General features: G+C 38.4%; 1 protein-coding gene across 1 annotated transcript; it reads left to right on the top strand.

Moving 5' to 3' along the window:
- On the top strand, positions 1-25,977 carry VAPA (VAMP associated protein A). The gene is made up of 6 exons (XM_048289441.1): positions 1-247; positions 16,673-16,825; positions 19,421-19,524; positions 21,568-21,648; positions 24,006-24,182; positions 25,149-25,977. The coding sequence occupies exons 1-6, from the start codon at positions 172-174 to the stop codon at positions 25,305-25,307; spliced, it is 750 nt and encodes a 249-aa protein (XP_048145398.1). The 5' UTR covers positions 1-171; the 3' UTR covers positions 25,308-25,977.
- Positions 25,978-26,362: the final 385 nt, after the last annotated feature.

Below are 26,362 nucleotides of genomic sequence, written 5' to 3'. Positions count from 1 at the left end.
GCCCCGCCGGCAGCGCCCGCAGAGCCGCGCCGAGACACCGCCCGCCCTCCGTGAGGGAGCGGCGGCACCGCCGGCCCCCTCCTCCTTCTCCTCCGCCTTCTCCTCCGCCTCCTCCGCCTCCTCCGCCCTCCCCTCTGCCCCTCCTCCCGCCGGAGCGAGCGAGCGAGCGAGATGGCGGCCGCCGGGGCTCTGGCGAAGCACGAGCAGATCCTGGTGCTCGATCCGCCCACCGACCTCAAATTCAAAGGTGAGGAGGGGGGAACCCGGCGTGGCCGCGGGGAGCGGGGCGGCAGCGGCGGGGTGTCCCGTTCCGCCTGGGCGCCGGGCCGCCTCCGGGCGCCGCGTTCCCCGCTGCCTCCCGCGGGCGGGCCGCGGTGCCGGGCGCTGCCCGCCCGCCGGGGGATGGGGGGCGCCGCCGAGCCGGCGAGCGGGATCGGCCGCCGCCATCTTGGGATCCCGCGGGGATCCGCGGTGCCGGGTGAGATCGGCCGCCCCCTCCCTGCCCCCGCCCGCCCCGCCGTGTCACCGCTGCGCTCGTAGGCCCGGCCCCGAAGCAGCGGCGCCCGGGGACACGGGTATCGCTCTCCGGTCGCTGGCGGTGCGGGCTCCCTCTGGCAGCAGCGGGCAGGAGAGGCCCTGGAGCGGGCGGTGGAAGCCTTGCGGGGTTCCAGGCTTCACGAGGCTGCCCTCACGTCTGGCCTTGTCCCAGTTTTCCTTTCAGGCGTGTTGAGGCCCCGGTGTCCCCGCGGGGCTGGTGCGGCTCTGCACCATCTCTGCCAGGCACCCGCGCCCTCGTCCCGGTGCGTCCCAGCCCGGCAAAGGGCTCCCCGCCCTTTTCCCAAAGCTGTCATGTCTCAGGCAGGCTATCGGAACGTAAACAGGGAGCTCACGTCTTCCCTGGGAATGAGGGAAAAGGAATGTGTGCGTTTCGGAAGTTTTATGTGTCCTGTGTGTTGCGTGCCGACCGCATGGCTGTGACCGCTGACGTGCTGCTGTCAAAATAGGTCCCAGCTAGTGCTGGTATCGTGTGTATCTGTTGTTTTCTCTCCTCATCAGTGAGATGTGAAAGGGAGGGCTCTGTCAAAAATGGGTGATCGTTGAAAGGCAAGGGCATAAAGAAAAGCGTGACAGAACATGTAGGTTTTGGTAGTACCCCGTGATGATATCTTGTAGCTGTAAGGGGCATTGAGAAAAATCTCAGAACCTTTTGGATTTAGAATCATCAGTATTAGATTTAAAAAAAAAAAAAAAAACAGTTAATATTATGTGAAGTTACATTTTTGCTGACTGTTGTCAGCACATGTACGTGCCTAATCCTGTGCATGCTTCTGTTTTCCACTTTTAGTAGGCTCATTTTTCATTGTTTTAGAGGACAGAGTGGAATTTATGATGTTGTAAAAATCTTGAAATGGACAACTAGAACAAATGAATGTTTGTATTAGAAAAGAACACTGTATTCCCCCAAAATATCTTTGGTCTGGCCTAGCATTTAGATAAATTAGCAAACTATACTTGTTTTATTTGGTCTATCAAATCAATTAAACCCCAAAATCTGTCTAACCTTGCATATTAATTTCTTGATAGCTTTTTTTTTTAAATTGCACTTTCATACACAGAGTCAAAACCATAGCAGGAACTTGTCATTTTCACTTGGGTTTTGTGTTGTTAAAATGCTGCCACTCATATTTCAGTATGCTGTATTCTTACTGCAAGAACAGGTTGGAGGAAAATGCATGATTTTAATTTTTTTTAAATTAAAAAATTACTGTGTCTAATTCAAAGCCTGCAAATGTTGAGCTGTCTTTGAGCTGGAACTAAGCCGTATTGGTGTGCTGTGAAAGAGTTTGTTGATAGAATAAATACTATAATAGAAATTCTGTCTGTGTGAAGCTGTTGTCAGTCAGTGATCTTTATTGTGCTGTGTGTTTATGCACTGAGAGCATGAAATGTGTATTCTTTAGGCATAAACTTTGGTTTCAGGCTAATGCATATATTAGGAAAATGTCTGTAGAGCAGACTAAGCAAAAACAAAATATGAAGCATAATGAGACTGCAGCACTCTCTATTACTGTATTATTGCAGTAATATACTATAGAAAATGCTATCAATTGAGAGAGCATCGAGTGCACTCTCAATAAATATTTTCTAACTGCTTATTATTTAGAGGTGTTTAAAAAGGTTTGTGGGCCACAAACTAACCCAGTTCTAAAGTACCTTGTTGAAGAATATAATATTGGCAGTAGGGAATTCTGAGTGTCACCTTTTAAAAAGTAATTGGTCAGTAAGAAAGCAAATATATGACTCAGAATAAATGTAGTATAGTGTAGGAAAAGCATAAAACTTTGTTAAGTGAATAAAAGTATATATTTTTTCAGTGCAGCAGGTTATTCAAAGTTATTTTATTGGTACAATTATCCATTATTATTATTGACTTAATACTGTTGGTGCATATGTAACAGAGATCCAGTTTAAGTCTAAAGATTTGAACAGAACAAATAATTTTGTTGGTTTTCTTGCCTCAGGAAGTTGTAATGGATTTGCTGACCTTTAGGATAACAGTGAAATGTGATAGTGTGCCCCTATACAAACAACTATTTCAATTAAAAGACACGTAGTACTTATCTTAAGGAGTTGTTAACAAGACTTTAAATTCATCATTGCCTGATGAAACTGCTTTTTAAAATTAATATAACCTAATTTACTCTGTCAGCAAAAATAAGGTCTGTAATACATTTATCCTTGAATTTTATTCAGCACGATTCAAGGGGAGTTCTAAAGAACATGTCCTATGGTGGTTAACACATTACATATTTCCCTTGGTGTCCAAGATTGCAATCCTTTTTTTATAGTGCTTTATAGTCCTAGAAATTTCAATCATTAATAGTGTTTGGGTTGTGGTTAATTCCCTCTGTCCCCCTGTGGTAGTTAGGTTTCTTTGGATTCTGAAACTATCAGGAATATCTAAGAAAAACCACAATATAAATAAGTATTTTTCATAGTGTTGTACAAATGTGACAAAGGGAAACACTGTACTTAAACGTGATGAAACCAAGAGGCAGTTGATAAACTATGTAATATCACTTTCAGACGCTCAGTATGGAGCACTGAGAATCTGCCTCATGGTTCTTGTACCCAGGTTCTTCAGCCATTTTGCTCCTGTAGGTTGGCTTTCTTTTGTATTCCAATGTATTTTGTTTAACTTCTCAAATCTGAAGTTGTTGGAGTTTATTTAGGACTGGATAGGAAGAATTGAAACACAAGACAGTTAAAAGCAACCCATCTGGAAGGTGGAACATCTGCTTCTTACTGGTGTCTTCTTCATGTGACTCATACATGTAATTGTTATCAGTAGCTCTAGTTTAGTGAACATTATGGGAATTTGGAGTTGGTTCCCTGTGAGTAAATGCGCTTTTTAATACTTTTTTTTGTAAGCAGTCATGTAGTTTAATAGCAGCATTTGAAGTTTTAAGTTTGAAAATTTGTAGCACTTTTATGGAAACTCCTTCTTCCTTAAACCAAAGAAGCCAGTTCTGCAATTTTATGTAACATGTATTTAAGTTGGTCTTTGATGATGGTCCTTTGTTTAAAAAAACTTTAGAAACCTTCGCCAAATGTTTAAATCAGTCATAAGACATGCTTCTGTAACACCTAATTGAAAATCAACACTAGTGGATTTGATGAGCTTTGGAAGATTAGTAGACAGTGTTCAGAATTTGAATTTCGTGTGATTCAGATGTGTCTGACTAGCAATAAGAAATTACAAAAATGTCTGAATATTCTAAATTTATACCCTTTATTGAAGTTCTTGCTTACAGGTGGGTGAGGTCCAGTCATGTTACCTTTGTAAACATCTCAAAATAATGAGGCACTCTTTTCCTTTAGCAGACTAAAATAAAATTTGGAATGTGTCTATGTGGAGTACGTTTTCTATGATGGGTTGAGTTACTAGAAGGGATCAGTATAACAGAGGATGTTTAATTTCTGATTGTTGATCTGAATCATAGTCTAGAATTGTCAGTGTATAAAATCAACTATCAGCTGGTATATGTTCAAATGACTTTTCATGGGAGGTAGAGAGCACTTCACTCAAGTATTGCAACTTATTCTGAAATGCAGATTTCGACAACCTTTTAAATAATACAAAACATTGCTGTAGATTGTTTTGTAATCATTACATTGCTATTAGTAACATTGAAAGCCACAGGCTATGTGTTGCTGCAAATCGAGAAGGTGGAATTTAAAGGCAAAAATAGCTCAATGTTAAATGCATCTCCTGCCCTCAAGGTCTGTTGCCAGAATTGGCCTAGGATGCCTTTTGGTGTAGGCAGTTTGAAGTCCTCAAATGTGATCTTACTGCCCTACTTGTGTGTATCTTGATTATGTCAAATTTTATGCCTGTTTTCATTTTCTTCAAAGTATGAGTAAATTTGTCATGTCCCAATTTTCTAAGATAAGTTAGAGAAAAAAAAGGTGATTGGGATGTCAGTTTTCTGGTATCTTCATTCAGGAACATTTTTGAAACGAAACAGTGGGAGTGTACGGGGGAAAAACTGATTGTAAGTGATTACTAATATAGTTGTGACTTTCTGATACTTTGAAATGGTTCCATTTAAGTTAATATTTTTGCTGGCTGAGAATTGCGTGATGGCAATAAAATGACTCAGTATTCAACATGTAGTCTGACTTTTTTTTCTTTTAAATACAAGAGTGATTCTTGTCATTGTTTGCACTTCCTATACATATGCTTCTATCCATTGTTTCATGGCTCAAATGTAGTATTTGTTAGTATTTTGTTTTCTTTAAATTATAAGTATTAATGAGAATTGAAGCACAGGGTGATTTGTGGGAATATGTTGAGGAAGAAAAAGGAAGATAATGTTTTTTACCTGGTGTTGCTTATGAGGTGGTATTGTGTTATACAATCATATCTACCACTGTGCTAGACTGCATTTAAAACTGCCTTGTAAAAAGGGAGTTATATTGATCTGTGAAGTCAGGTGTATTATAGTGTTTGATTGTATTTTGGCAAAACTAGTTCGTCATTTGTTTTAAGATTTAGTACTGGAATATTTTCCTGTGGTGACAGAGGTATACAGCAGTGAAGATTTAGACGTTTTGTCCTTTACCTGAAATTTATAGGGCTTGGTTTTGCTTAATACTGCTGTTGCTTCACTAAACAGTGAAACACTATCCAAACCTCACATCTTGTTCTTCTAGTGTGCAACAATGATTATTGGTATAAAAGCTTCACCTTTGCATTGTAATTACTATAAAGGGCCTACTCATGCTGCTTGTTGATAGCGTAAGCAAGTGTTCTAGATCACCACAGGACATTTTTATTAATATTATAAAGACATTCTTTATTATTCATGAGCAGTGTACTGTTGTTCAAGGCCAGGTTGAAAAGTAGAAAGTTAGAGGGGTTTGAGAGGAGTTGTTTTATTGCATCAGTAAATAGGTCTGAATAGTTCGTGTACCAGTTTTCCATTGTGGAAGTATAAATTGTTCCTGTTTTGACTTGACTGTGGTTTGTGAATGTTTCACTTTCTGACTGACTTCGTCTTTGGGAGATGTTTGTTAACCAGGTCTTTGTGACCATCATTAAAGGGTTTTACATGCTCCCCTTATGAGCCATGAATTCAAGTAGAAAAGATTTCTGAAGAGAACTTGCTGTATTAAAAGTGGAAAACCAACCCCGACTAATTAGGTAAGTATTACATTTTCCAGTTTGGAAGTTGTCAGTTTACAAGGCTTGTGGTGTCAGATGAACCTGATAAGTGAGTGTAAGCTAATTTCTTAAAAAAAAAAAAAAAAATCAGCAAAACGACTCTACTAAGATAATTTCTGATGTAGTATTGTTGAAAATGAAAATGCATGAACACAAGTTAGAATTTTACTAACTTTGTTTTTCTTAAGGTGGTAAGACTTTACTTGGGGCATGGTTATCTTGGCCCTTAGCTTCTCTTTCCTTTCAGTGTTGTTTTGTATTGTATAAGGTTATTTCCTGGCATTTAAAATTATTTAGCAATGTAGATGTCGTATTTCATTTTAGTATTTAAAAGTATTTAGAAGTAAATGGTTATGTAAATTAAAGTAGATATTTTCACTTCATTCCTATATGAGTAAGGTCTTGTGAATTAAGATAGTTTGCTGAATATTAACTTGGTGTAGGACTTCATGTGTTTAATAACATGGAAGAGGAAAAAAAAAAAGAAAAATAAGTGTTTGCCTGAAATTAAAAAAAATAGTCAAATCAGAATTTTTCTCTCCTTTGTTTCTCAAAATGTGGTCTTACTAGGAGTAAAATCTTAATCTGACACTTCAATGCTGAAATTGGTCTGGCCTCAATAAGAAGCAAAGCCTTAGTGGAAAGAATAATTAAAGACATGGAGGTAGATGGAACATGGAATAAAATGCAGTGTCCCAGGTACAGTGTGGCAGTCTGATCTGAGACCTTCTCTGTCTGTTATATTGGGGGTTGCCCTGACCCGTGTGCAGGACCTGACACTTGGCTTTGTTGAACCTCAGGAGATTTCCATGGGGCCACCCATCGCCCCTGTCAAGGTCCGTGTGGATGGCATCCCTTGCCTCCAGTGAGTCCACTGCGTCGCTCACTTGGTGCCCTGTGCAAACTTGCTGAGGGTGATGTCACTTCCACTGTCAGTGTCATTGATGAAGACATTGAATAGTACTGGTCCCAGGATGCATCCCTGAGGGACACCGCTTGTGGCTGATTTTCACTTGAACATTCAGGCATTGACTGGAACTCTTTGGATGCAACCACCCTCCTTGTCCATCTACCGTGCATCAAACCCGTATCTCGCAAATTTAGGGGTAAGAATGTTGGGGGGGACCATATTAAAGGCTGTGCAGGTGTCCAGGTAGGTGACATGTGTAGCTCTTCCCTTGTCCATTGATGTCCGCCATAGAAGACCTCTAGATTAGTCAGGCATGATGTGCCCATGCTAAAGCCTTGTTGGCTGTCACTTAACTAACTCCTTGTCTTCAATACATTTTTATACCATCTTCCAGGAGGGCCTGTTCCATTTTTCATTAATGACCTTGGTGTGGGTGGGAGTGTGCTGGTACAGCTCACTGGTAATAATGCAAGGTTAGGAGATGTGATAAATGCAAAAAAAAAAAAAAAAAAAGATGTGTGCTAATAATACAATGTTTTCTTAGAAGTGATGAAAAAGAAGTAAAACTAATGACTAGTATTTAATCATGGGTTTATTGTGAACGTGACAAGTCATGAAATGGGGCGAATACAGGACTGTAATTTTGTAGTGAGGGAAGTATTAATGTCAAGGTTTTTAGCTTTGGTGAAGCTTCATCTGAATGCATCCCTGGCAACACCTAGTCAGATAAAATGAACCCAAATGGGAATGGTGCAAAGACAACTTTATTAACACAAGTGAAGTAGAATAGCTTTAGCTTGTTAATCTTAGCAAAATGAAGACTGAAAGGGGATCTGATTGCTATCTATAAATATATCAGCAAGGTAAGCACTGGGGAAAAGAAAATCTATCTAAACTAAAGGATAGGATTGGTGGAAAAATGAATTTGCTTCAAGTGGCTATGAATGTATTTAGATCATTAGAAACTAGCTGAATCTGAATCATGTCAGTCTGAACCAACCTTCTAAAAATTATGTAGGCAAAAATAGTTTTAAATTCATCAGATACCATCTTACAAAATTTTATTAGTTTTGTGTGGACTTTAGAAAGCTTCTCCTAGGTCATGAGTTTATAATGTTCTTGAAAGTTTGGTAGGACATTAATGGTACACAATTATGTACTTAAGCTACAGCAGGTATGTTGTGTTACATTCCAAGACATTAGAATAGCTTGACTGAGATATATTTAATTTTTTTTTTTTTGTAAGAAGGGATATCCATGAATTTAAAAATCATATACTTAGGAGTAACTGCTCCATATGTGAAGTAAACCTAGTAATTCTAGTTCATAGGGATATGATGTTAATTTAACATTATGATGTTTAACACTATGATGCTAATAAGGCCACTAAACATAGTAGACCCACTACTGTGGTAAAAAATAAAAAGTAAAAATTGTTTTATTTTTTAATTTGAATGTCCACTAGCCATCTACTAGACACGATCTATGTTACAGCTCAAGTTGGTACTCCAGCTGTTTCTGTGGAAGTGAGCTGACTGTTCCTGAGAAGTGTGGCTGTGTTGGCTCAGCTCAGGACTGGGATGTGAAGTTGATGAGGAGGTGGAGTTTGTGGTCCTGTCTGATCAACAAGACTGACTAAATGCGACTTCTTTGAAGCAGATGTTTGTTTACCTGAGTGACTGTAGGAAGTGATTGCACTTCGCTTTCAGTGGCTCGGGAAATGGAGACCTGTAGCCTATGCTTCCAGAGACAGAAAAGTCACCCTGAAACTGCAGTGAGCTGTTGGTGTGTTTGGGAGGCAGTCCAGTGTCAGCTAGACCTGTCTGTAGGAGAATGCTAATGTCTGATATAAAAGTCTGTTTTGACCAGGCTCTGTGTTAGGAGCTGAGGTTGGGCACCGTGTAGCAGTCCGACAGCTAAAACGGTTTGTTGGTTTTTTTTTTTTAAAAGAACTGTGTGGGCTTTTGTCCCTGCTGGGAGACTTGTGAATTTGATTTATTTTTAAAGTTACTTTGTTACACTGTTGGGATACTGCTTGCAAGGAAACCAGTGAAAACCACAAGCGCTTTGGTGGTCTGTTCAATGTTGGTGTCTGGCCTCTGATGCCCAGTTCTTGGAGCGCATTGGGAAAAGTGCAAGGCAACAGTTTTTGATCAGGTCTTCTGTGGAAAGACTGATTTTCTATGTGTCACTACAGCTGTCATCTGAGATGATTACAAGTGTTCTGATTACTGCTATAGAGTTTGAAGAGTATCTTGTGTGTTGCAATGCAGATCAGTTAGGTGTATCCAATGGGAGATTTCTTATATGAGGATGCATATGGATTTTAAGCTGCTGAATATTTGAATATATTAAACAGCAGATCTGGGCTTTTCAGCATCACTGAAACCATTTGTAAGTTATAGCAAGTTAAATACAAAGCAAGTTTAAAAGGAAAGGGAAAAGTTACTTGTTTAGTTCCGTTGATCAAATATGCTAGTATTCTGGAAATCCAAGAATGTCTGTAAATGTCAAATTCCTTAGTTATCCTACCTTATGCAAGGAAAGAGAGTAGTTGCTCCACCAGGAAAGTTTTATAACATAGCCCTTACTGAACTAAGTCTGTACTGAAAGATTGCATGTATATATATTAGTTGCTTCAGGACTTTGGGGGGATAATTTGATGGTTTAAATGTTCAAGTTTAGCACCAATGAAATATTTCTACTGTTCTTATTATTTCAGCAGTGCTTTGGTATGAATAATACTTTGTGATTAGATCTTGAAAACTTTTTCCTGCTACAATTAAGAGCTACTAATTCTAGTGTGCTCTTAATGTGTCTTTGGCAAGAATAACAATGTAATCAAGTAAAGCTAAATTGCAAATAAGAAATTCACAATATTATGGAGATTAAGGTTAAGTTACAAGCATCCGTTTGATGTTAGTAACCAGACAGTTCTTTAGTAATGGCACTTTTCAATGGGAAAAATATCAAGAATAGACATATATGACTGGATTGGGCCTAGACCACTCAATTTTAAAGTTTAAGCTAACTACCAGCAATAATATCTTTGGATGAAGTTATTCTGTGTTATACCATCTTATTACTAGTGGTGTTTTGTTGTTGTAAGGCTAAAGAAACCAGTGCCCATATTTAACATCAAATGCAGGACAATCTCCATTTAGTCTGTATTTTGTCTAATATATAAAGAAGATAACGTTCTCTTTACCAGAATTCCTGGTAATGATCTGTGGCTGTACTTTACCCTCGAGATAGATGCTTACTGCATTTTTACTGTGGTTTCTTGGCTACTAACAACATATCAGTCACAAGCTGGGGTGAGTAAGAAGTTTTGATCCAGAAAAAATATGTAGGGAAATGTTTTGTCTGCTTTGAAATGTCAGTATGTTGTATTTTTGTCTTTTCTCTGTCAGAATGGCAGGCAAAAGGTTTCAGCTCCCATTTCCCTTACACCAGCCCCCAGCAAAGCATGCATGCCAGCGTCTGCACAAGCACCTCTAATAAGCTGTGTAGCCATATGCAGGCTCTGCCCCTTTGACAGAGGAAGATGAGCTATTTTAGGATTAAAAAATGGGCATTGTCTCAGCATTTTTTAGAAAGAAAAATCTATGATAGACACATCAGGAGCATGAATGCCGACAGCATCTCATCGTGGGGAGATAAGATAAAATCTGATGTTACCCCTGGTAAACAGTGGTAGCCTGGAGTCAGCCCTCAGGAATTGTGGACATTGAGGTGTGTCAGCTTTCTAATAAAGCCTGTTTTGCATTCTATATTTTACGTGGAGGTTGATGATAAAACAAAACTATTTCTCAAGTGCCAGGGTAGAATAAGAAGTGAAAGATTCTGTAATGCTGTTCTAATATATTAATATCTTCCTGAAAGCCATGGTTATTTGTAGGTATTATTAATCTCTCACCTTCATCCATGATCATTCATATCCATGATCATTCATATCCATGTTTAAGTATTAATCCATGAAACCGAAGCTGTTATGCTTCATGGACCGTGAATAATTTTAATGTAGGTGATTTGTTAGAGTTGGGATTTTTCTTCCAGTTGGAGAAGGTATTTGAATGGTCACGGTTCTGGTATTTCAAGAGGAAGGAGTTACTTATGTTCATTGGCAATGCATGTTATATATTCCCTTCAGATCTTTTTCACAGAGGTCTGAATATTAATGTCTTAAAATTAATTTATGGAAATAAACAACATTCCACTCACTTTCTTTTGTGTCAGCTGTGTCACCTATGCATTTTTCAGAAAGTACTATAAAATTTGATTTTGAGTAATTCAGTGCTTTCTATATATGTTATATCTGATAGTCAAGGTAGTTTTGACTCGCCACAGAACACCAGTATTTCTCATTTTTAGATGTCTTTCCTTCAGTACCACTGGTGGAAGATGATCAGGTTAAGAAATACTTAAATAAACTGGATTTTATGAATCCTTGGGCCCTGGTGGAATGCATACACAAAGTGCTGAGGGAGCTGGTAGGTGGACAAACAGGCTGACAGGAACCTTGTGAAGTTCAACAAGAAGTGCAGAGTCCTTCAGCTGGGGAAGAACAACCATCTGAGCAGCAGTGCAGGGATCTGACCAGCTGGGAAAGTGGCTTTGCAGAAATGGCCCTGTGAGACCTCAGCTGGAGTGCTCTCTCCAGAACTGGAGAGACACTGGCATAATGGAGAGAGTCCAGGGAAGGGCCACAAAGGTGATGGACTGGAGCATCTCTCTCCTGTGAGGAAAGGCTGAGAGAGCTAGGGATACTCAGCCTGGAAAAGTGAAGGCTTGGGAGAATCTTGATGTATAAAAATACCTGAGGGGAGGGTGCAAAGAGGACAGAGCTGGGCTCTTTTCACTAGTGCCCAGTGACAGGACCAGAGGCAATGGGCACACCTTGAAACACAGGACGTTTCCTCTAACATCAGAAAACACTTTTCTACTTTGAGGATGACCAAGCAGTGGCACAGGTAGTCCAGGGAGACTGTGGAGTCTCTGTCCTTGGAGATACTCAGAAGCTTCCTGGCCATGGTACTTGGGAGTTTGGTCCAGATGACCTCCAGAGGTCCCTTCCAGCCACAACCATTATTGCTATGTCAAATGATGGGAAAGAAAAACAATTAAATTTTGGCCTAATTTAAAAATTCTGTATTGCGTCATACGAATATCGATTACATGGAGCTATGTTAATTATTCTTTCTTTGTTCCATTGCTACTTTTTATTCTGGCAGAATGAGTTAATGGAGATCTTACTCTGTTCCTAGTTAACTTTTCACAAAATTTGTCTTGCTTGATTTACAATATCACCGTTAGTTTTTGTTCTGCTGACTTGAACTCATTTCTCATTCATTAGTGCTCAAGCTGTCAAATGCAGTAAATGAGTTTTCTTTGCCCAACCCGACTTTATGTGCACTGAAAGAAAACTGCCCTAAGTTTGTTTTAGTAAAGGTGCCTTGAAGTGTTCTGTATGTTTCAAGTGCTCTTGGAATTTCAAAGGTGATGCAGCAGCTGTGAAAATACAACATTCCGCTTAAAGCATATAATTCACATAGTTTTGAAGTTAATACTGTAAAACATTTTAAGGAGTGTGGATTACTTTTGCCAATCTGTGTACTTCTTTTATGTGTACTTACATTGTTTTTAGGTGTAGCTGAATGTATTGCTTTTCTGTGCCAATTTACAGCTTAAATAAACTTTGATTCAATGCATGAACTAGAGTGTTTTCTGGCAGAGTTGGCTTAGATATTGGGTTTTGCAACAGCTACAGTTCATTGTCTTAAATTGAAGAGGGCAGTATGCTTAACACTTAAACTGTTCCATAAAATGTTGTTGATTTTGTTTAATAATGCATGCTCATTTTTGTACAACTGTACAAGTGATCTGCCTTATAATTATAAAAGATTCAGTGTAATTTAATGAAATTATAATTTCTTCTTATCCAATTTTAGGTAGAGGTGATGTTTTATGACAGGCTTTGTGTGTACATTATGACAGCCTTACTAATTTTGAGTGGAGCTTCTTGCTGACCAAACCTGCCCCCTTCTCAGAAGTGCTTTGTTTGCTCTGTACTGCCAACAACTAGACATACTGACATGGGTCTCTCACCTTTCCCAGGGGTACCCCAGCCTGTGGAGGTTTGTCTAAGCGCTTCCTTCCCATATTAGGAAGGCATATTCACATCATCATTTTTTCTCTGATGTTTGACCATCTCAGGTGGTAGAGGAATGGGTTTTGAAGCTGGGACAGTGAAGGAGACCTGCATCTGAAGTGAAAATAACACTTGATGAAAAAGATCTCTGTACAGGTCCTACCTGTCCAGTAATACGTAGTATTTTGGTCATACTACAGCATAACTAGCAAGCATGTGGCAAGCTGGGAAACTTGGCACTGTGTTTCAGCAGTGGAAACTGGCTCTGCAGAATCTGTGGCATTTCTTCAGTCCACTAGTTGTTGTAGTCCAAGCTCATAGTTGCCAGAGGCAACCCTGCCATTAATGTTGTGGTGACTGCGCTGCAAGATAGCTGAAATAGAAATTAATATTTCACACACATTAAGTGTTTGGATATGTCTGGTATTTCTGAGTGTGATTAGGCAGGTGTCTGTCCTTCTTTTCGAAGGCCCTCGTAAGTCAAAGTGACGGGAAAACTTGCAGCATGAGTTGTCACTGCTCCATTCAAAACCGTTGGAACAAAATGACACTCTCACAACCGTCATTCCAGGAGGATGCTGCAATTGATGTCTTGAATTTACACAGCTAAGAGAGTTGTTGAACTCTCTGTCCCATCTAAAGTAACTCTTGATTTCCAGAGGTTATTAGATTGAAATTACGGGTTTATAAAGCAATGATCTCTTGTCATTCGACATCATGTTACGTTGATATATAGCCTGAGTTATTAGTTGAATTACCACAGCTTCTGTTTGTACAGTTAGACATAAGCCTGTCTGAGGTTTAAGTGCTTAAATAAAAACCTGCTTGGACCTGAGTGTCATGCAAGCAGCAGGTGAGATGCTATTTTTGAGATTATAATGCTGCCCTGGTGTAGTTGAATGTTTACTGAGATGAAGTGGGTGTGCATTTGTCCATTTTGATGCATGTGCATAATGTTTGTATCCATCTTTGCCAGTTCTTTTCCTTGTTTACATGCAGTCTGTGTAATACGATCCAAAACATTTCTTTTTCCTGGTTCTTCTGCCTCTGCCCCACCTTTTTCCGTGAGAAAGGTCATAGTTTAGGCTTTTGCACTTAGGCTGTTACTGCCAGCTTGTACTTCATTCCCCCACTCCTCCAAAGATAGGGGTGCTTATGTTTGTGTAACAGTGAACTCCAGAATCTTCTACAGGTGTTGCAGTTTCTTTTTTGAAGGGTATGTCATGCTAACTTAGATCACGTGATTTTTTTTCTGATTTACTGTCCTTCTATCTGTTCCTGCCTGTCCCTGCTCAGATCCATGCTGTTGGTATGCCACTAAACTATGAAAACAGCTGGGTTCTGCAGGAACAATGAAATTCAGTCATCTTTTGTGCACCAATTTGCTACCACCTATTTATTAAATCTGATGGTTGCAAGTCTTGAGAGGCTTTATACAGCTATTTTCTTTAAAGCTTTTAGAAAGCAGGTGAAAGGTAAAGCTGTCAAAAGCATCCTCTAGACCTTGAAAAATATTTCAGTCACTGCTGAAAGAAATGTCTGATTCTAAAAAATGTCCCCAAGGTAAAAGGTTTTTTTTGTGAAGTATCCAGGAAATGCAAAGGAGGTCACTGCATTCATGTACCTGGGAAAGAAAAGCAGATTTCTTATAATTATCTGAAGTGTTGAAACTGACAGTAAATATCAGAGTAATTTGAAGAATATTTTGAATCCTATCTCATTATTGCACACTTTAAAAAGGCAGGCTTGAGGAGACCTTTCACGTCTCAAAAGAAACAGAACATCTTCTGTTTTGGTTTAAAAACCAGTTAATCATCAGTTTATAAATTCACTGCTACTTTGTCTTGAAACAAACTGATTTTGAATAGTATAGCTCCTTTTCTTGATGACTGTGCTTTTCAAAATGAGCCTCTGAACTGTTTCTTTTTTTCCCTTTGTGCAGAATGTCCTTAGTAAAAGTAGTTGACAAAATTGAGAAGCAGAGCTCCTTAGGTGGCCTGGAGTTGCAATTAAAAAAAAGGCAACACACAAGTTTGAAAGCCAGATTCAAGGTGCTATTTGCCTCTGGGCACTGCAAAAGCAGTGGTTATTAGATGACTAATAGCTTAGGTGGTTGTTAGTAAAACTCCCAGAGTAACTACCTCAAAAATGTGTGTGTAGCTTGAAAAAATACGTGTTTGGTGTGTTATGAGTGTATCACCAGTCTTAGAGTGAGAAGAGTATTCCACTGCCTGATTTTAGTTCAGTTTGTGGTATGGGTGATGGGAGTTATTTTTGGATCTCTCTCTATAAGTAAAGACAACTGGATCCTGCAAGAGCCATCAGGAGATGAGTGGCAGGAAACTTTCAAGTAGTTTTGTAAATCTTGGAGGCTGTGTCAAATTTGCCTGAATTGAGAGGATGACTTATTTCATCCACCATATAAAGTCAGATTAGAAGTGAAGTTTCAGACAAATAATACCAGTTCCTATTTTGTCAAAAGAACCTCACTGAATCTAAATCTAGCTCACATGCATTTTCATCTACATCTCAGTATTCTGGTTGTCAGTAATTTTCTTTTTAGTCTTTATGTATTTGTGTCTTGGTATTTTGTATTAAGACTGTTTAACGCTCTCTCAGTCAAGTATTTGGAATGAGTTATAGAAACAAAGGCATCAGTCAAATAGTGAGCCCTCTAATGTAATAACATGTTTGATGGTGGGCAGAGCTATTTCCTTCAGAGAAGTACAGACACCTCTCTGCAATAAGGTGTTGAGAAGAGAGTTGACTTCCTATGTCTCATGCAATTAGTGGTTTTGTTGTACCTTACCACTTGTTCATATCACTTATATTTTTCATTCAATTTAATCTGGTTTGCTTTCTTTGTAGTTTTTTAATGGAAAAGTTGTTGTTTTGTTTTCAATACTGATAAAAATTATTTTTAAGTAATTTAATGTGTAACTTTAAAGAACGATAAGGTTCTTAAAAGTTGATGTACACATGAAATATTCTTGAATAAATTTCATGTTTATCTGAGTACCATTTTTCTAGAGCCCTTGCAGTCTTGCTTTCAGATGACAAATGCGTAAGGGAGATTAACACGGCTCAGAATGCTGTGAACCTTATTTTTTGTGCTGTTACTGTGTGGCATTGCATGAAGGTGATCTCTGTTGGAAGATATGCTTTTGCAGTTTGATATTGAAATTATGCCTCTTGTCCAAGTCTTGTCCAATCTTGGAAGGAATTCTTATCCTGAAGGTTTAGCATAAATACAGTTAAGAGAGTACATTGCATTGAATACATAAATATAGCAACTACAACCTGCTTTTCTGGGGATCAGTTAAAGTACACGCATAAACAGAGTATCATTTCTCTTGCTTATTTTGAGTTTAAAAGAGGAGATTGATGCCTTGTTCAGTCAAATCTATAGGAGCTCAGAAGCCAACAGAAGTTAAAATATAGTGAAATATAGCAGTGACTGTATTTTAGTCTGTTTTCTTTCTTTAAACAATTGAAAGAGTTCCAAAGAATGTGTTGCTTCTATTCCTAAAGAAAAATTCAGCAAAATTTACTTCTGCATATGACCAGTACCTTCTTGGTATTTCAAATGTTAAGAATGATTTAGTAAAATTAATATCTGCATGTATGAACCACTTGTGGCAGCAGCTTGAGTCTGTTGTACTATTTAACAGTTCTTGATTGCTGTGATGTATATTGTTATAACTAGGGTGATAGAGCACTCTTTACATGTAACACAGCGTATGTGCCTAACAGCTGTATGATTTAACCTGCTTTTAGAAGTTTGTTGGCAACAAGATATATTTTAAGAGTTACTTGTACCGTATAAAGAGATTTCTTCTCCAGAGATACGTGTATATTTAAAAAACACCAACCTTTTTTTCAGGTCCCTTTACAGATGTAGTAACTACAAATCTTAAACTACGAAATCCGTCAGATAGGAAAGTATGCTTCAAAGTGAAGACCACAGCACCTCGTCGATACTGTGTAAGGCCAAACAGTGGAATTATTGACCCAGGATCATCTGTAATTGTTTCAGGTAAAAAACAAAAACACGCAGTTGTAGGTTAAGTGTTTTTAAAGCCTTTAATGAAGTTCCCTAATGCTTGATCTTAAAGACTGTTTGAAGTATGTCAGCTTTTTAAAACTTTTTTTTTTTAAATAAAAGGGATTCCCTTCATAAGTGTGATGGCAACTTGATGCAGAGCTGCAATGATATATGAAAAAATCCTCTGTATAGAAATACTTGCCTTTGTCACATTTATCTGTGGCTCTCTGAAAGGAGGAGAAGCAAATTGAAAAAGGGCAGTGACATTAACAGTACCTTTGCTTCAGACTACTATATTCGTGTTTAGAAGCATTACTTGGCTGCTCTGATGTGCTTAAAATGTAACATTTCATCGTTCATTGCATTTAAGAAAAAATTAGTTTACAATTTTAGCTAGTTGTTTTTCTCAAGAAAATGGGAAGACTAGATACTAGTTTTAAGATTTGGTAAATGATTTTTGTAGGTCATTCTCTGGACCATTTTGAGGTAGAATCACTAGAAGAAGGGGGATTCAGGTTGTAGAGATCACAGGCAATACAGGTGTGAACTCCTAGATGTCCTAGGTCTAGAAAACTGATTATTTTAGAATCCTTGGAGACCTCTGTAGCAAAGCAAAAGGGAAAATAATGGAGCAATCCTCAGAGCTTTTCAGATTCACATTCTTACACCCTTTGGCAAGTTTAAAAGAAGCTGGAGAACTGTCTTCAGGTGATATGTTCAAAAGACGCAAAGAAGAACCCAAGAAAACTTTGGTTGGTTAAAACCTTAGAGTAACTTTCCTTGTAGGAGTTTTCTGTTCTAATATGATCTGTAGAACGGGGCCCTTTAAAACTTCATTATTGCTTACCGTGGGCAGTCCAGCATCTGGACTCATGTGGTACTTGTTCACTGACTCAGAAAGATCATTTTACTGAGAATTGGTTTAAGATTCAAATAGTCAAAAACTTCTTTATTTTCATCTTCAATGACAACTTACAGCCATTTTGCCTTAGCTGTGTGTTTGATCTGGTATCTGGGGTCTTTCCAGTGGGTAGTTTGATATCACAGTCAAGATCTTGCTGGACTTTCTCTTTAGGGAATTTAATAGATTGAAGGATTACATCCTGTGTGTTTTCACAGTTGCAAATCATCCTTTTAAAGCTTTAATATTTTGGTTTTTCAAATGAGTCAGTACTGGAGCTGTAAACCATATTGTGGCTTCAGGATCACCAATAAAGGGAAACAGTGTCACACTGCTTGACTCTTCAGTTGGCATAGCAGGAAGTCTTTGGTGTGCCTATTTCTGTATTACTGGATTCTCATGCAGTTATTCAGCTACAGTGACCTCAAGATGTTTTCAAGTGCAGTTGTTGAGTTAGAGTGACTCCACAGTGCTTTTCAGAACTAAGTTCTCTTCCCCAAAGTGTCAGTTTCATCTTTTTGTTTTTAGGCATGTAATTTCTTTTGGGTAATTTGCTAAAGTAAGTGCACAGATTATTTTTCTAGTGACCCACTTTATCTCATCAGTCCCTCAACTGAGTGTTTTCAGTGCTGAGTCATCTTTCATATAATTAAAAATAGATTTCTCTCACATTGTTGTGCAGAGAGAAATAACTGTAGGATACTGTGGGCTGAAGCTCTTACGTTCAAAACTGAATGTTGAGGTAGTGTTAGCTGTCTTCAGCCTGTTAAATGCATCGTGCTGAATCAGAGCCAAGCCAGTTTTTAAATTCATTGTTGGAGATGATTTGACAGTCATTTTGAGGAAGTCCACAGACATTTTTAAATCATTTATCACTTTTCAGTTGTGAATCACTAAGAAACCTTCTTCAGCCATGTTTATTAATTTTTTTCCAAAAATACAAATTCTGTAAGAGCTGTTTTTCTTTACCTTGATGCCCTAAATTTACTATTTATTATCCTGTCATGTATTGTTTGTTGTTGTTAACAGCAATTGCTTGTTGTTGTGGTTTTTTTTCATGATATAGCATGTTACTTCTCTTCCTTCACAGCTTGTTACTGTTACTTGTTACTGTTTTTCCTTCTGCTGTTGCATTTTTCTAGCTCTATCAGTATCTCTTCTATAGCTTTTTCATTGCTGTAAGATAGGTACATATACAGATACCGGTTATAGGACTCCATGTAATTTTTCTTATATTTTTCTGAAACTGCTTCTGCTTCTCTTAATTTTGTATAAAGATATACTGAACTGGCATTCCCATTCTGTGGAAGACAGGTGTATGTACACTGCCAAAAAATTAATCTCTGCAGTTCACTGAGTCCTCATCCTCTGGTAGACCAAGTTGCAAGCCTGCCCCCACCCCCCCCCCCCCCCCCCATACCTAGATGTAATTTTTTTTTGTCTCTCTTACAGGATCTATTTGTACATATTTGTATATGAAATGTCTTTTCCTATAGTAATTAGAGAAATAATCATGTCAGCTACACCAGACTCTGACCTCTGAGTCCCTGTTTCTACAGTGTATGCATTGCCTTTGCATTTTAACTTTCAGTGTCTGTTTAATGGGGAATAAATCTGAAGTGGATAGCATGCTTGCTGTAGTGATTAGCTGAAGAGTCACAGTTTTATTTTTTTCTTTGAAACAGTAATGCTGCAGCCTTTTGACTATGACCCAAATGAGAAGAGTAAACACAAGTTTATGGTACAAACAACCTATGCACCACCAAATATTACAGATATGGAGGCAGTGGTAAGTAAAAACAGAGTAAAATGACTGTTGTATTTTTTTTTTCTTAAAAAATTTGACTTAGCTATAAATGATTCACATTTTTGCGGTTTCTGTTTGAAGAAGAATTGGATTTTCTCTGAACAAGTGTGACTTCAAATGTGATTCAGGGTTTTTAATATGAAATACAAGGTCAGTTCTTAGAACTTGCCTCTAGTGATTAACCTCGAGGTTATTGAATGGATATAGTAGTGAGTCTAAGGTAAGGTCAGTTCAGTGTTAAAATATGGGCATGTTATACCTTTACACGCAGCTGATTTGAAGGGGATAAACAGATTGAATTTGAAGGAATCAAGAGTATATTCAAACAACAAGCCTGAAGCTGTCTGAAATGGGTTCATTTGGTCTGAAAAGTGTTTAAGTGAAATGTTGAATGGGATTATAATGAATTAGAACATTTTCAAGACTAAGATGTGTCTCCCTACAAGATACCAAGTGGCTAAACACAGGACAAATGATAGATTTATTTTCTGTTTTAATAGAACCTGTTGTAGCTTTAGTTCTTAGGCTGGGTTGGTCTGATGCAAGATCCAGAAAGAAGATATGTAGGTTTGTACTTGTTAGTTCAGAAGTAAGGTGCCTGTTTCTGATTTTACTGGCTGGCAGCAATGAGAATTAAGCCCTCAGTTGTCAGAATGTGCTTTTTAGGGTGTATTTGGACTCACATAAGCATGTCCTAAGGTAGAGGTCAACATTGCACATGCTTCTAACTCTAGAAACTATTTTAGAGAATGCTTGTGTTTACACAGGTACATCTGATGTTCACTCAAGGCAGAGAAGGAGAGGGGAAACAAAGGATAAAGATGAGATTTTATAAATTGCTGAAATCCAGGAGGAGACCTTTTCAGGTTTAGGCTCTGTCCCCTTATAAGAAGGTAAAGACTGCTGTGGCATCACTCTTCACTGGAAGCAGTGGAAAACCTTCTAGATTTTGTGAAGCTTTTGAGACGTGAAAGTTAACATCTGTCTGCCTTTTTGAACTGGTTTGTTTTTCTTCATATGCTCTAGTAGCTCTTGGGTATGTGTGGTAAATGAAGCATGGCTATTTGGTGAGGGTATAAAAACCAGCTTCAGAAATACCTTTCAAATAACTGCTTTCTTAGTGTGTTCAGGTATACAATACTGAGACATGGAGCTTTCAGGAAATCGATAGTTGTTATTGTAAGTTACTGTATAAATAATGCCACTGGAAAAAAAATAATAGGAAGGATGTTATGAAAAACCTGAATATTTGAGTCTGTAACACCTACAATTCCAAGGTAACAGTAGAGGACCTATTAGAAAAATTGCTGCAGACTTCAGAGCAGTCTCTGAGCCTAAGAATTTAAGGCAGCTACATGAAGTGCATGCTTTGAATGTTAATTGTCAGTTGAGGAGAGAGATTCCAGCATATTTTAGTTATTTAAATAGACTGATAACCATTAGAATTTAAAATGGTTTTTGTAAACAGCTTTGAAAAGTTCTCTAGGCCCAAATTGTCGCATGATATGGAGTAAAAGGAGAAGGTGGTTAAAAGTCTAAAATTTAAAGAACTAAAGAAATTTACTCTAGAACAAACACAGAGTCACTAGAGTCACTAAAAGGTGTCTTTCAATCTTTTGTTTAAAATCAGTGCTTCCAAGATGGGATACAAGAAGTACATTTACTGAGGCTTAATAGGGCTAGAACTTTCTTTTCAAACTGACTCCAATGCTACTTGTGTCCCATTGTGTGTTAAGAAACCACTGTATTGTCCCCTCCCTATTTCATACAAACCTCTGATGGATCCATCCTTGCATTCAGTTTACTCTTTTTCATTTCCAGACTTGAATAACCATTTCTAGCTTTTTTTACTTCACAGCAGTGAGTGTGAACAAAAAGCATTGTTCATAAGCAAGTCTGAAAATTGCAGGGAGGGTAAACATGGTATTCAGCTGTGCAGAAGGCCAGAGCTAAGAGCAAGCTTATGAACTGTTGAGATGTTTGCATGAGTCCAGCATGTTAAATAACTATTAATTGTTGTCTTAGTGGAAAGAAGCGAAACCTGATGAGTTAATGGACTCCAAATTGAGATGTGTGTTTGAAATGCCCAACGAAAATGATAAACTGGTAAGTAAGGAGTAAGAAACTGTAAGATCTGTACCACTGACTGGTAGGATCTCACAGAAATTTCAGGGTTTTTTCAACCTATTTGATTTAATGATTAAATGAATTGAAGGAATTTGTACTAAATTAGTCAGGAGGGGTGTTCAGTATATAACTTTTTCATATTCATAGAATCACAGAACAGCCCAGGTTTAAAGGGACCTTGAAGTACTATCTGGTCCAAGATCTTGTCCAAAAGGGAACACTGTCCACCCACATCTTAGAAAATTCCAGCATTGGAGACCAGTGCCAAAAAACTATCTTTTTGTTATTTTTATACTTCATCGTTTTTGTATGCAATCTCAGTATAATCTTGGAGGGAAGGGGGTGTAGCAGTTGCTTTGTGGTCTGGGTTTTTTTTGTTGGTTTTTTGGTTTTGTTTTTGTTTTTTTTAGTCAAGAATAATTTGTGAGATGAAGGTGTAAGCTTCCGAAGTGTGTCTTAAACAGTAAAAATGTAAAGGTTGAGCATTTAATATCAAGGCACTTAGTTATCTACTTTCTGGCTTTAATTTCATGAAGTGTGTAATGGACTGAGAGAAATGTAATGGGTATACAAAACTACCTCCTTTTGTACTTTTTCCTAAGAAACTGTCCCTAGGGACAGAGGAGCTGACTCTTTAATTAAAAAATCAGCTCTTTACAGCCACTCTTAGGGAGCTTTACGCTCTTTTAGGGCCAACTCTTTAAGGCCATTTTTCTTAGAGTGCAAGTGCTTTCCATCCTGATGTGTAAGAAATCAAGGAAGGCAGGCCAGAAAATGGCACAGCTGAGCAAGGATCTGCTCCTCGCATTGAGGAGAGTAAGAGGGCAATGCACAGCCAGTGGAAGCTGGGACATGTGACTTGGGAAATACAGGGCTATGGTTTAGGGGTGTTTAGGGGTGGGATCAGGAGAACCAAGGCACAGATGGACTGGGACTTGGCAGGGGATGTGAAGAGTAATGAGAAGGGACTCCGTAAGTACATATGTCAGAAAAGAAATGACAAGGAGAGTGAACCCCCCCGACAGACAAGAAGGGAGAACTCGTGACAACAGATATAGAGAAGGCTGAGGTACTCACTGAGTTCCTTGGCTCAGTCTTCACTGGCAGTCAGGCTTGCCATGTCGTGGGGGTTCTCGTGGTTGAAAAGCTGGACATGAATCTGCAGTGTGTGCCCACAGCCCAGAAAGCATCTTGGGCTGTATCACAAGAAGTGTGGCCAGCAGGTCAAGGGAGGTGATTTTCCCTCCCTCTACTTTGCCCTTGTGAGACCCCCATCTGAAGTCCTGAGTCCAGCTCTGGGTTCCCCAGCATAGGAACGATGTGGACCTGTTGGAGCAAGTCCAGAGGAGGGCCCTGAAGATGCTCAGAGGGCTGGAGCACCTCTCGTGTTAAGACAGGCTGAGAGAACTGGGGTTCTTCAGCCTGGAGAAGAGAAGGCTGCATGGACACCCCACTGCAGCAACTTTTAACAGAGGCAGATAGTGGTAACACAAGGGGGGATGGTTTTAAACTAAAAGATGAAAGATTTGGTTTAGATGTTTGGAGGAAATTCTTTACTGAGGAGGTAGTGAGGCACTGGAACAGGTTGCCCATAGAAGTTATGGAGGCCCCATCCCTCAAGGTGTTCAAGGCTGTGTTGGATCAGGCTTTGAGCAGTCTGATCTAGTGAAAATTGTCCCTGCCCATAGTGGGGGGATTGGAACTAGATATTCTTTAAGGTTCCTTCCAACCCAAACTATTCTATGATTCTGTGACTTTGAGCAGAGCTGTGGGAATTAGATTTTTAATTTTAGTACTGTTTTTTTCACAGCTTTTTGTGACTTTTCAGAATTAGTAATATGTATTTCAGATGCTGTGAGACTTAAATTTCATGTTTGTGCAGCACTTTATTTTCCTTCACTAAAAGGTGTTATAAGTGCAAAACATTTGTATCATACACACTTTATAGGAGTTTGTGACATGATCTGCTTTGGTTTTACTTTGTTTTGTTTCTTACTATTGCAGGATTACTTTTCTTCCTTTTATTTTTCCCCCCCAAGTTCAGATGATCTTTGGTGTATTTTATGCCCTCTTTTGGATGCCTCCTGGGTCAGTGTTAAGCAGCTAAAGTATTAATTTGTGTCTCAGTAGAGTGTAGTACCAAGTAAACAGTGCAATCTTCTCTTGCTTTTTTAACACCTGAGTTAATCAGAACTGAACTGTCAGTGTGTCTGTTCAGCTTACTGTAAATATAAACTTTGTTGAACTGTATCGGTAGCTTCATTGTTTCACTTTTAAGCTGTGGATGGTTTTTCTTTGGGTAAGTAAAATTCTCAAATCATTCTTGATATTTGTAGAATGATATAGATGCAAGCAAATCCGCCCCAGTACTGAACGCATCTAAGCAGGATGGACCGATGCCAAAACCACATAGTGTTTCACTTAATGATACTGAAACAAGGAAGCTCGTGGAGGAGTGCAAAAGACTTCAGGCAGAGATTATGAAGCTGACAGATGAAAATCGGCACCTGAGAGTAAGTTCTGTGTCCACATTTATATTGAAGTGGCTTCACTCTGCTTGATTCAAAGGTCTGGTTTGTAATTAGGCCAAAACATATGTATTCCAGCAAGTAGATAAAACTGTTAGAATGTCAAGATTGATTCGCTGTATGGTTTTACTGTCCTGTATATTATGTGTATCTTGAACTTGTCAGTGATTGAGACTTTGTGATTGTCATGGATGAGATATTGAAGCTGCATAATCTTCTTCTTAAATGAAATGGTCCTCTTTAAGGTGATCTTATTAATTTAGGTCTGAGTCAAAGCTACTGAATTAAATTAGCGTTTTAAAAGTGCTTTATTTTTCTTTAATAATGAGTAAATGAGATCCAGAGCAGTAACATTTTGTATTACAAACAGAGAATAAGAACAATTGTTTGGCCAGAGGAGGTAAGCAAACACTACTTTCTTGTACCTCTATGTAAAGGTGTTATTTCAGTGACCCGTCAGTAGTCAATACATGACTTTATGTGTCTTTTCTATATATTTGCTTTCGGAACAGTTTGGACAATTTCACTGGCTGTGGTAGTCTTTTAAAGAACTATGAAATAATATATAACATAATAACTATGATATATCCAGACCTGTAATCCTGATGACATTGAGACTAAACAAAGCAGATGTTTCTCATTAACAATAAGGAATTACTTCTATGTAATTTTGACACATATTAAGTAAGAGCAGGATGCTTCATTGGGCCTACCAAGATTTTTGGAATATTTTTTAAGCAGAGAGACTAGTGAATTATGGTCCTTATTTAAAATATGGTTTTCTATGTCCATGTTTTGGATTTTGGTGTGGTGTCATGTTGTATGCGTTGAGGTTTTTTTAGAAACTTTATTTAAATATTCACCAGTAAATATGGCCTTTTGAGTTCTGTTTTTACTATTGTAATGATGTATTTATATTTTTTTTCCATCTGTGTTTTTTCCTCCCCTCAGGATGAAGGCTTGAGGCTCAGAAAGGTAGCGCACTCGGATAAATCTGGATCGCCCACAGCTTTGGCCCTCAGAGATAATGGCTCTAATTCTCTTCCTTCACTTCTTGTTGTAATTGCAGCCATTTTCATTGGATTCTTTCTAGGGAAGTTCATCTTGTAGAAAGAATGAGTGAGAGAAGCATGCAAAACTGCAGCTTCCTTTTTTTTTGTTTTTGTTTTTGTTTTGTTTTGTTTTTTTTGTTTTGTTTTCTCTTGGCCAGAAAAAGGTTTGTTTACCTACCACATCATGGGTAGTACGGCCCGAGTGGCTGTTCTTATGTACAGCATCATAACAGGCTTTGCCTTTAATGATCTCGCACGGTTAGAAAACACAATCTGAAAAGACAAACTGTTCAGCTGCTGGACAAAATTGTACATTCAGTCATCAATAGCAGGTATCAGTTGCACAGTCAGTCCTTTATGAAAATTCATAAATAAAGAATTGTTCTTTCTTTCTGTGGTTTTAATAAGAATTCGAAAATTGTTCAGAGTCTTGTAAATGTTATTTTAATAATCCTTTAAAATTTTATCTGTTGCTGTTACCTCTTGACAAATGATTTATTAGATTGCTAATCCCACTCATTCAGGAATATGACAGGAGGTATTCTGGGGGAAATGGTGCCTCTTACTGTGTAAATTTTCTCCTTACCTTACTTTGCTAATATCATGGCAGAATTTCTTTCTTATTCCTTGTGAGGCATTGTTGAGAGTTTTTCATCCTTAACAGTCCTGTCCCATAATATTTAACATGACAAAAGAAATAAAATTGTTAACAGATTTTTCTGCGGGTAGCCTGTTTGTGTGTGTCGTGCTTTTAGAGGGGATTCTTAACAAGTTCATTGTTCATGGTAATTTGCTACTTGTAACAAATGGCTATTTTGAAGTTTATTTGCTTAAGTCTCTGGCTTTGACTGTTGTAATTGAAGCTTGGGAAAGAAAAAAAAAAAAAAAAAGGTTTCCATTCCATTTGTTTAAAAAAAATGAACTGTTTTCTGGCTGCTTTCAGCTACAAAGAGGATGGTTATCAAACTTGGTTTGAGACAGAATAATTTGGATATCCAGCAGGTACAAATACCAGACATGAATGTTTTCAATATATTAACAATTTGCTTGGATTGTGCAGGAGTGTAATAATCAACCTTCTGTTCCATCTTTGGATCTTCTGGGTGTCTTCCA

This window comes from Corvus hawaiiensis, chromosome 30, assembly GCF_020740725.1.
Source record: "Corvus hawaiiensis isolate bCorHaw1 chromosome 30, bCorHaw1.pri.cur, whole genome shotgun sequence".
Lineage (NCBI taxonomy): Eukaryota > Metazoa > Chordata > Aves > Passeriformes > Corvidae > Corvus > Corvus hawaiiensis.
The sequence above is the reverse complement of the archived record's forward strand: the minus strand, read 5'-3'. Positions and strand labels throughout refer to the sequence as shown.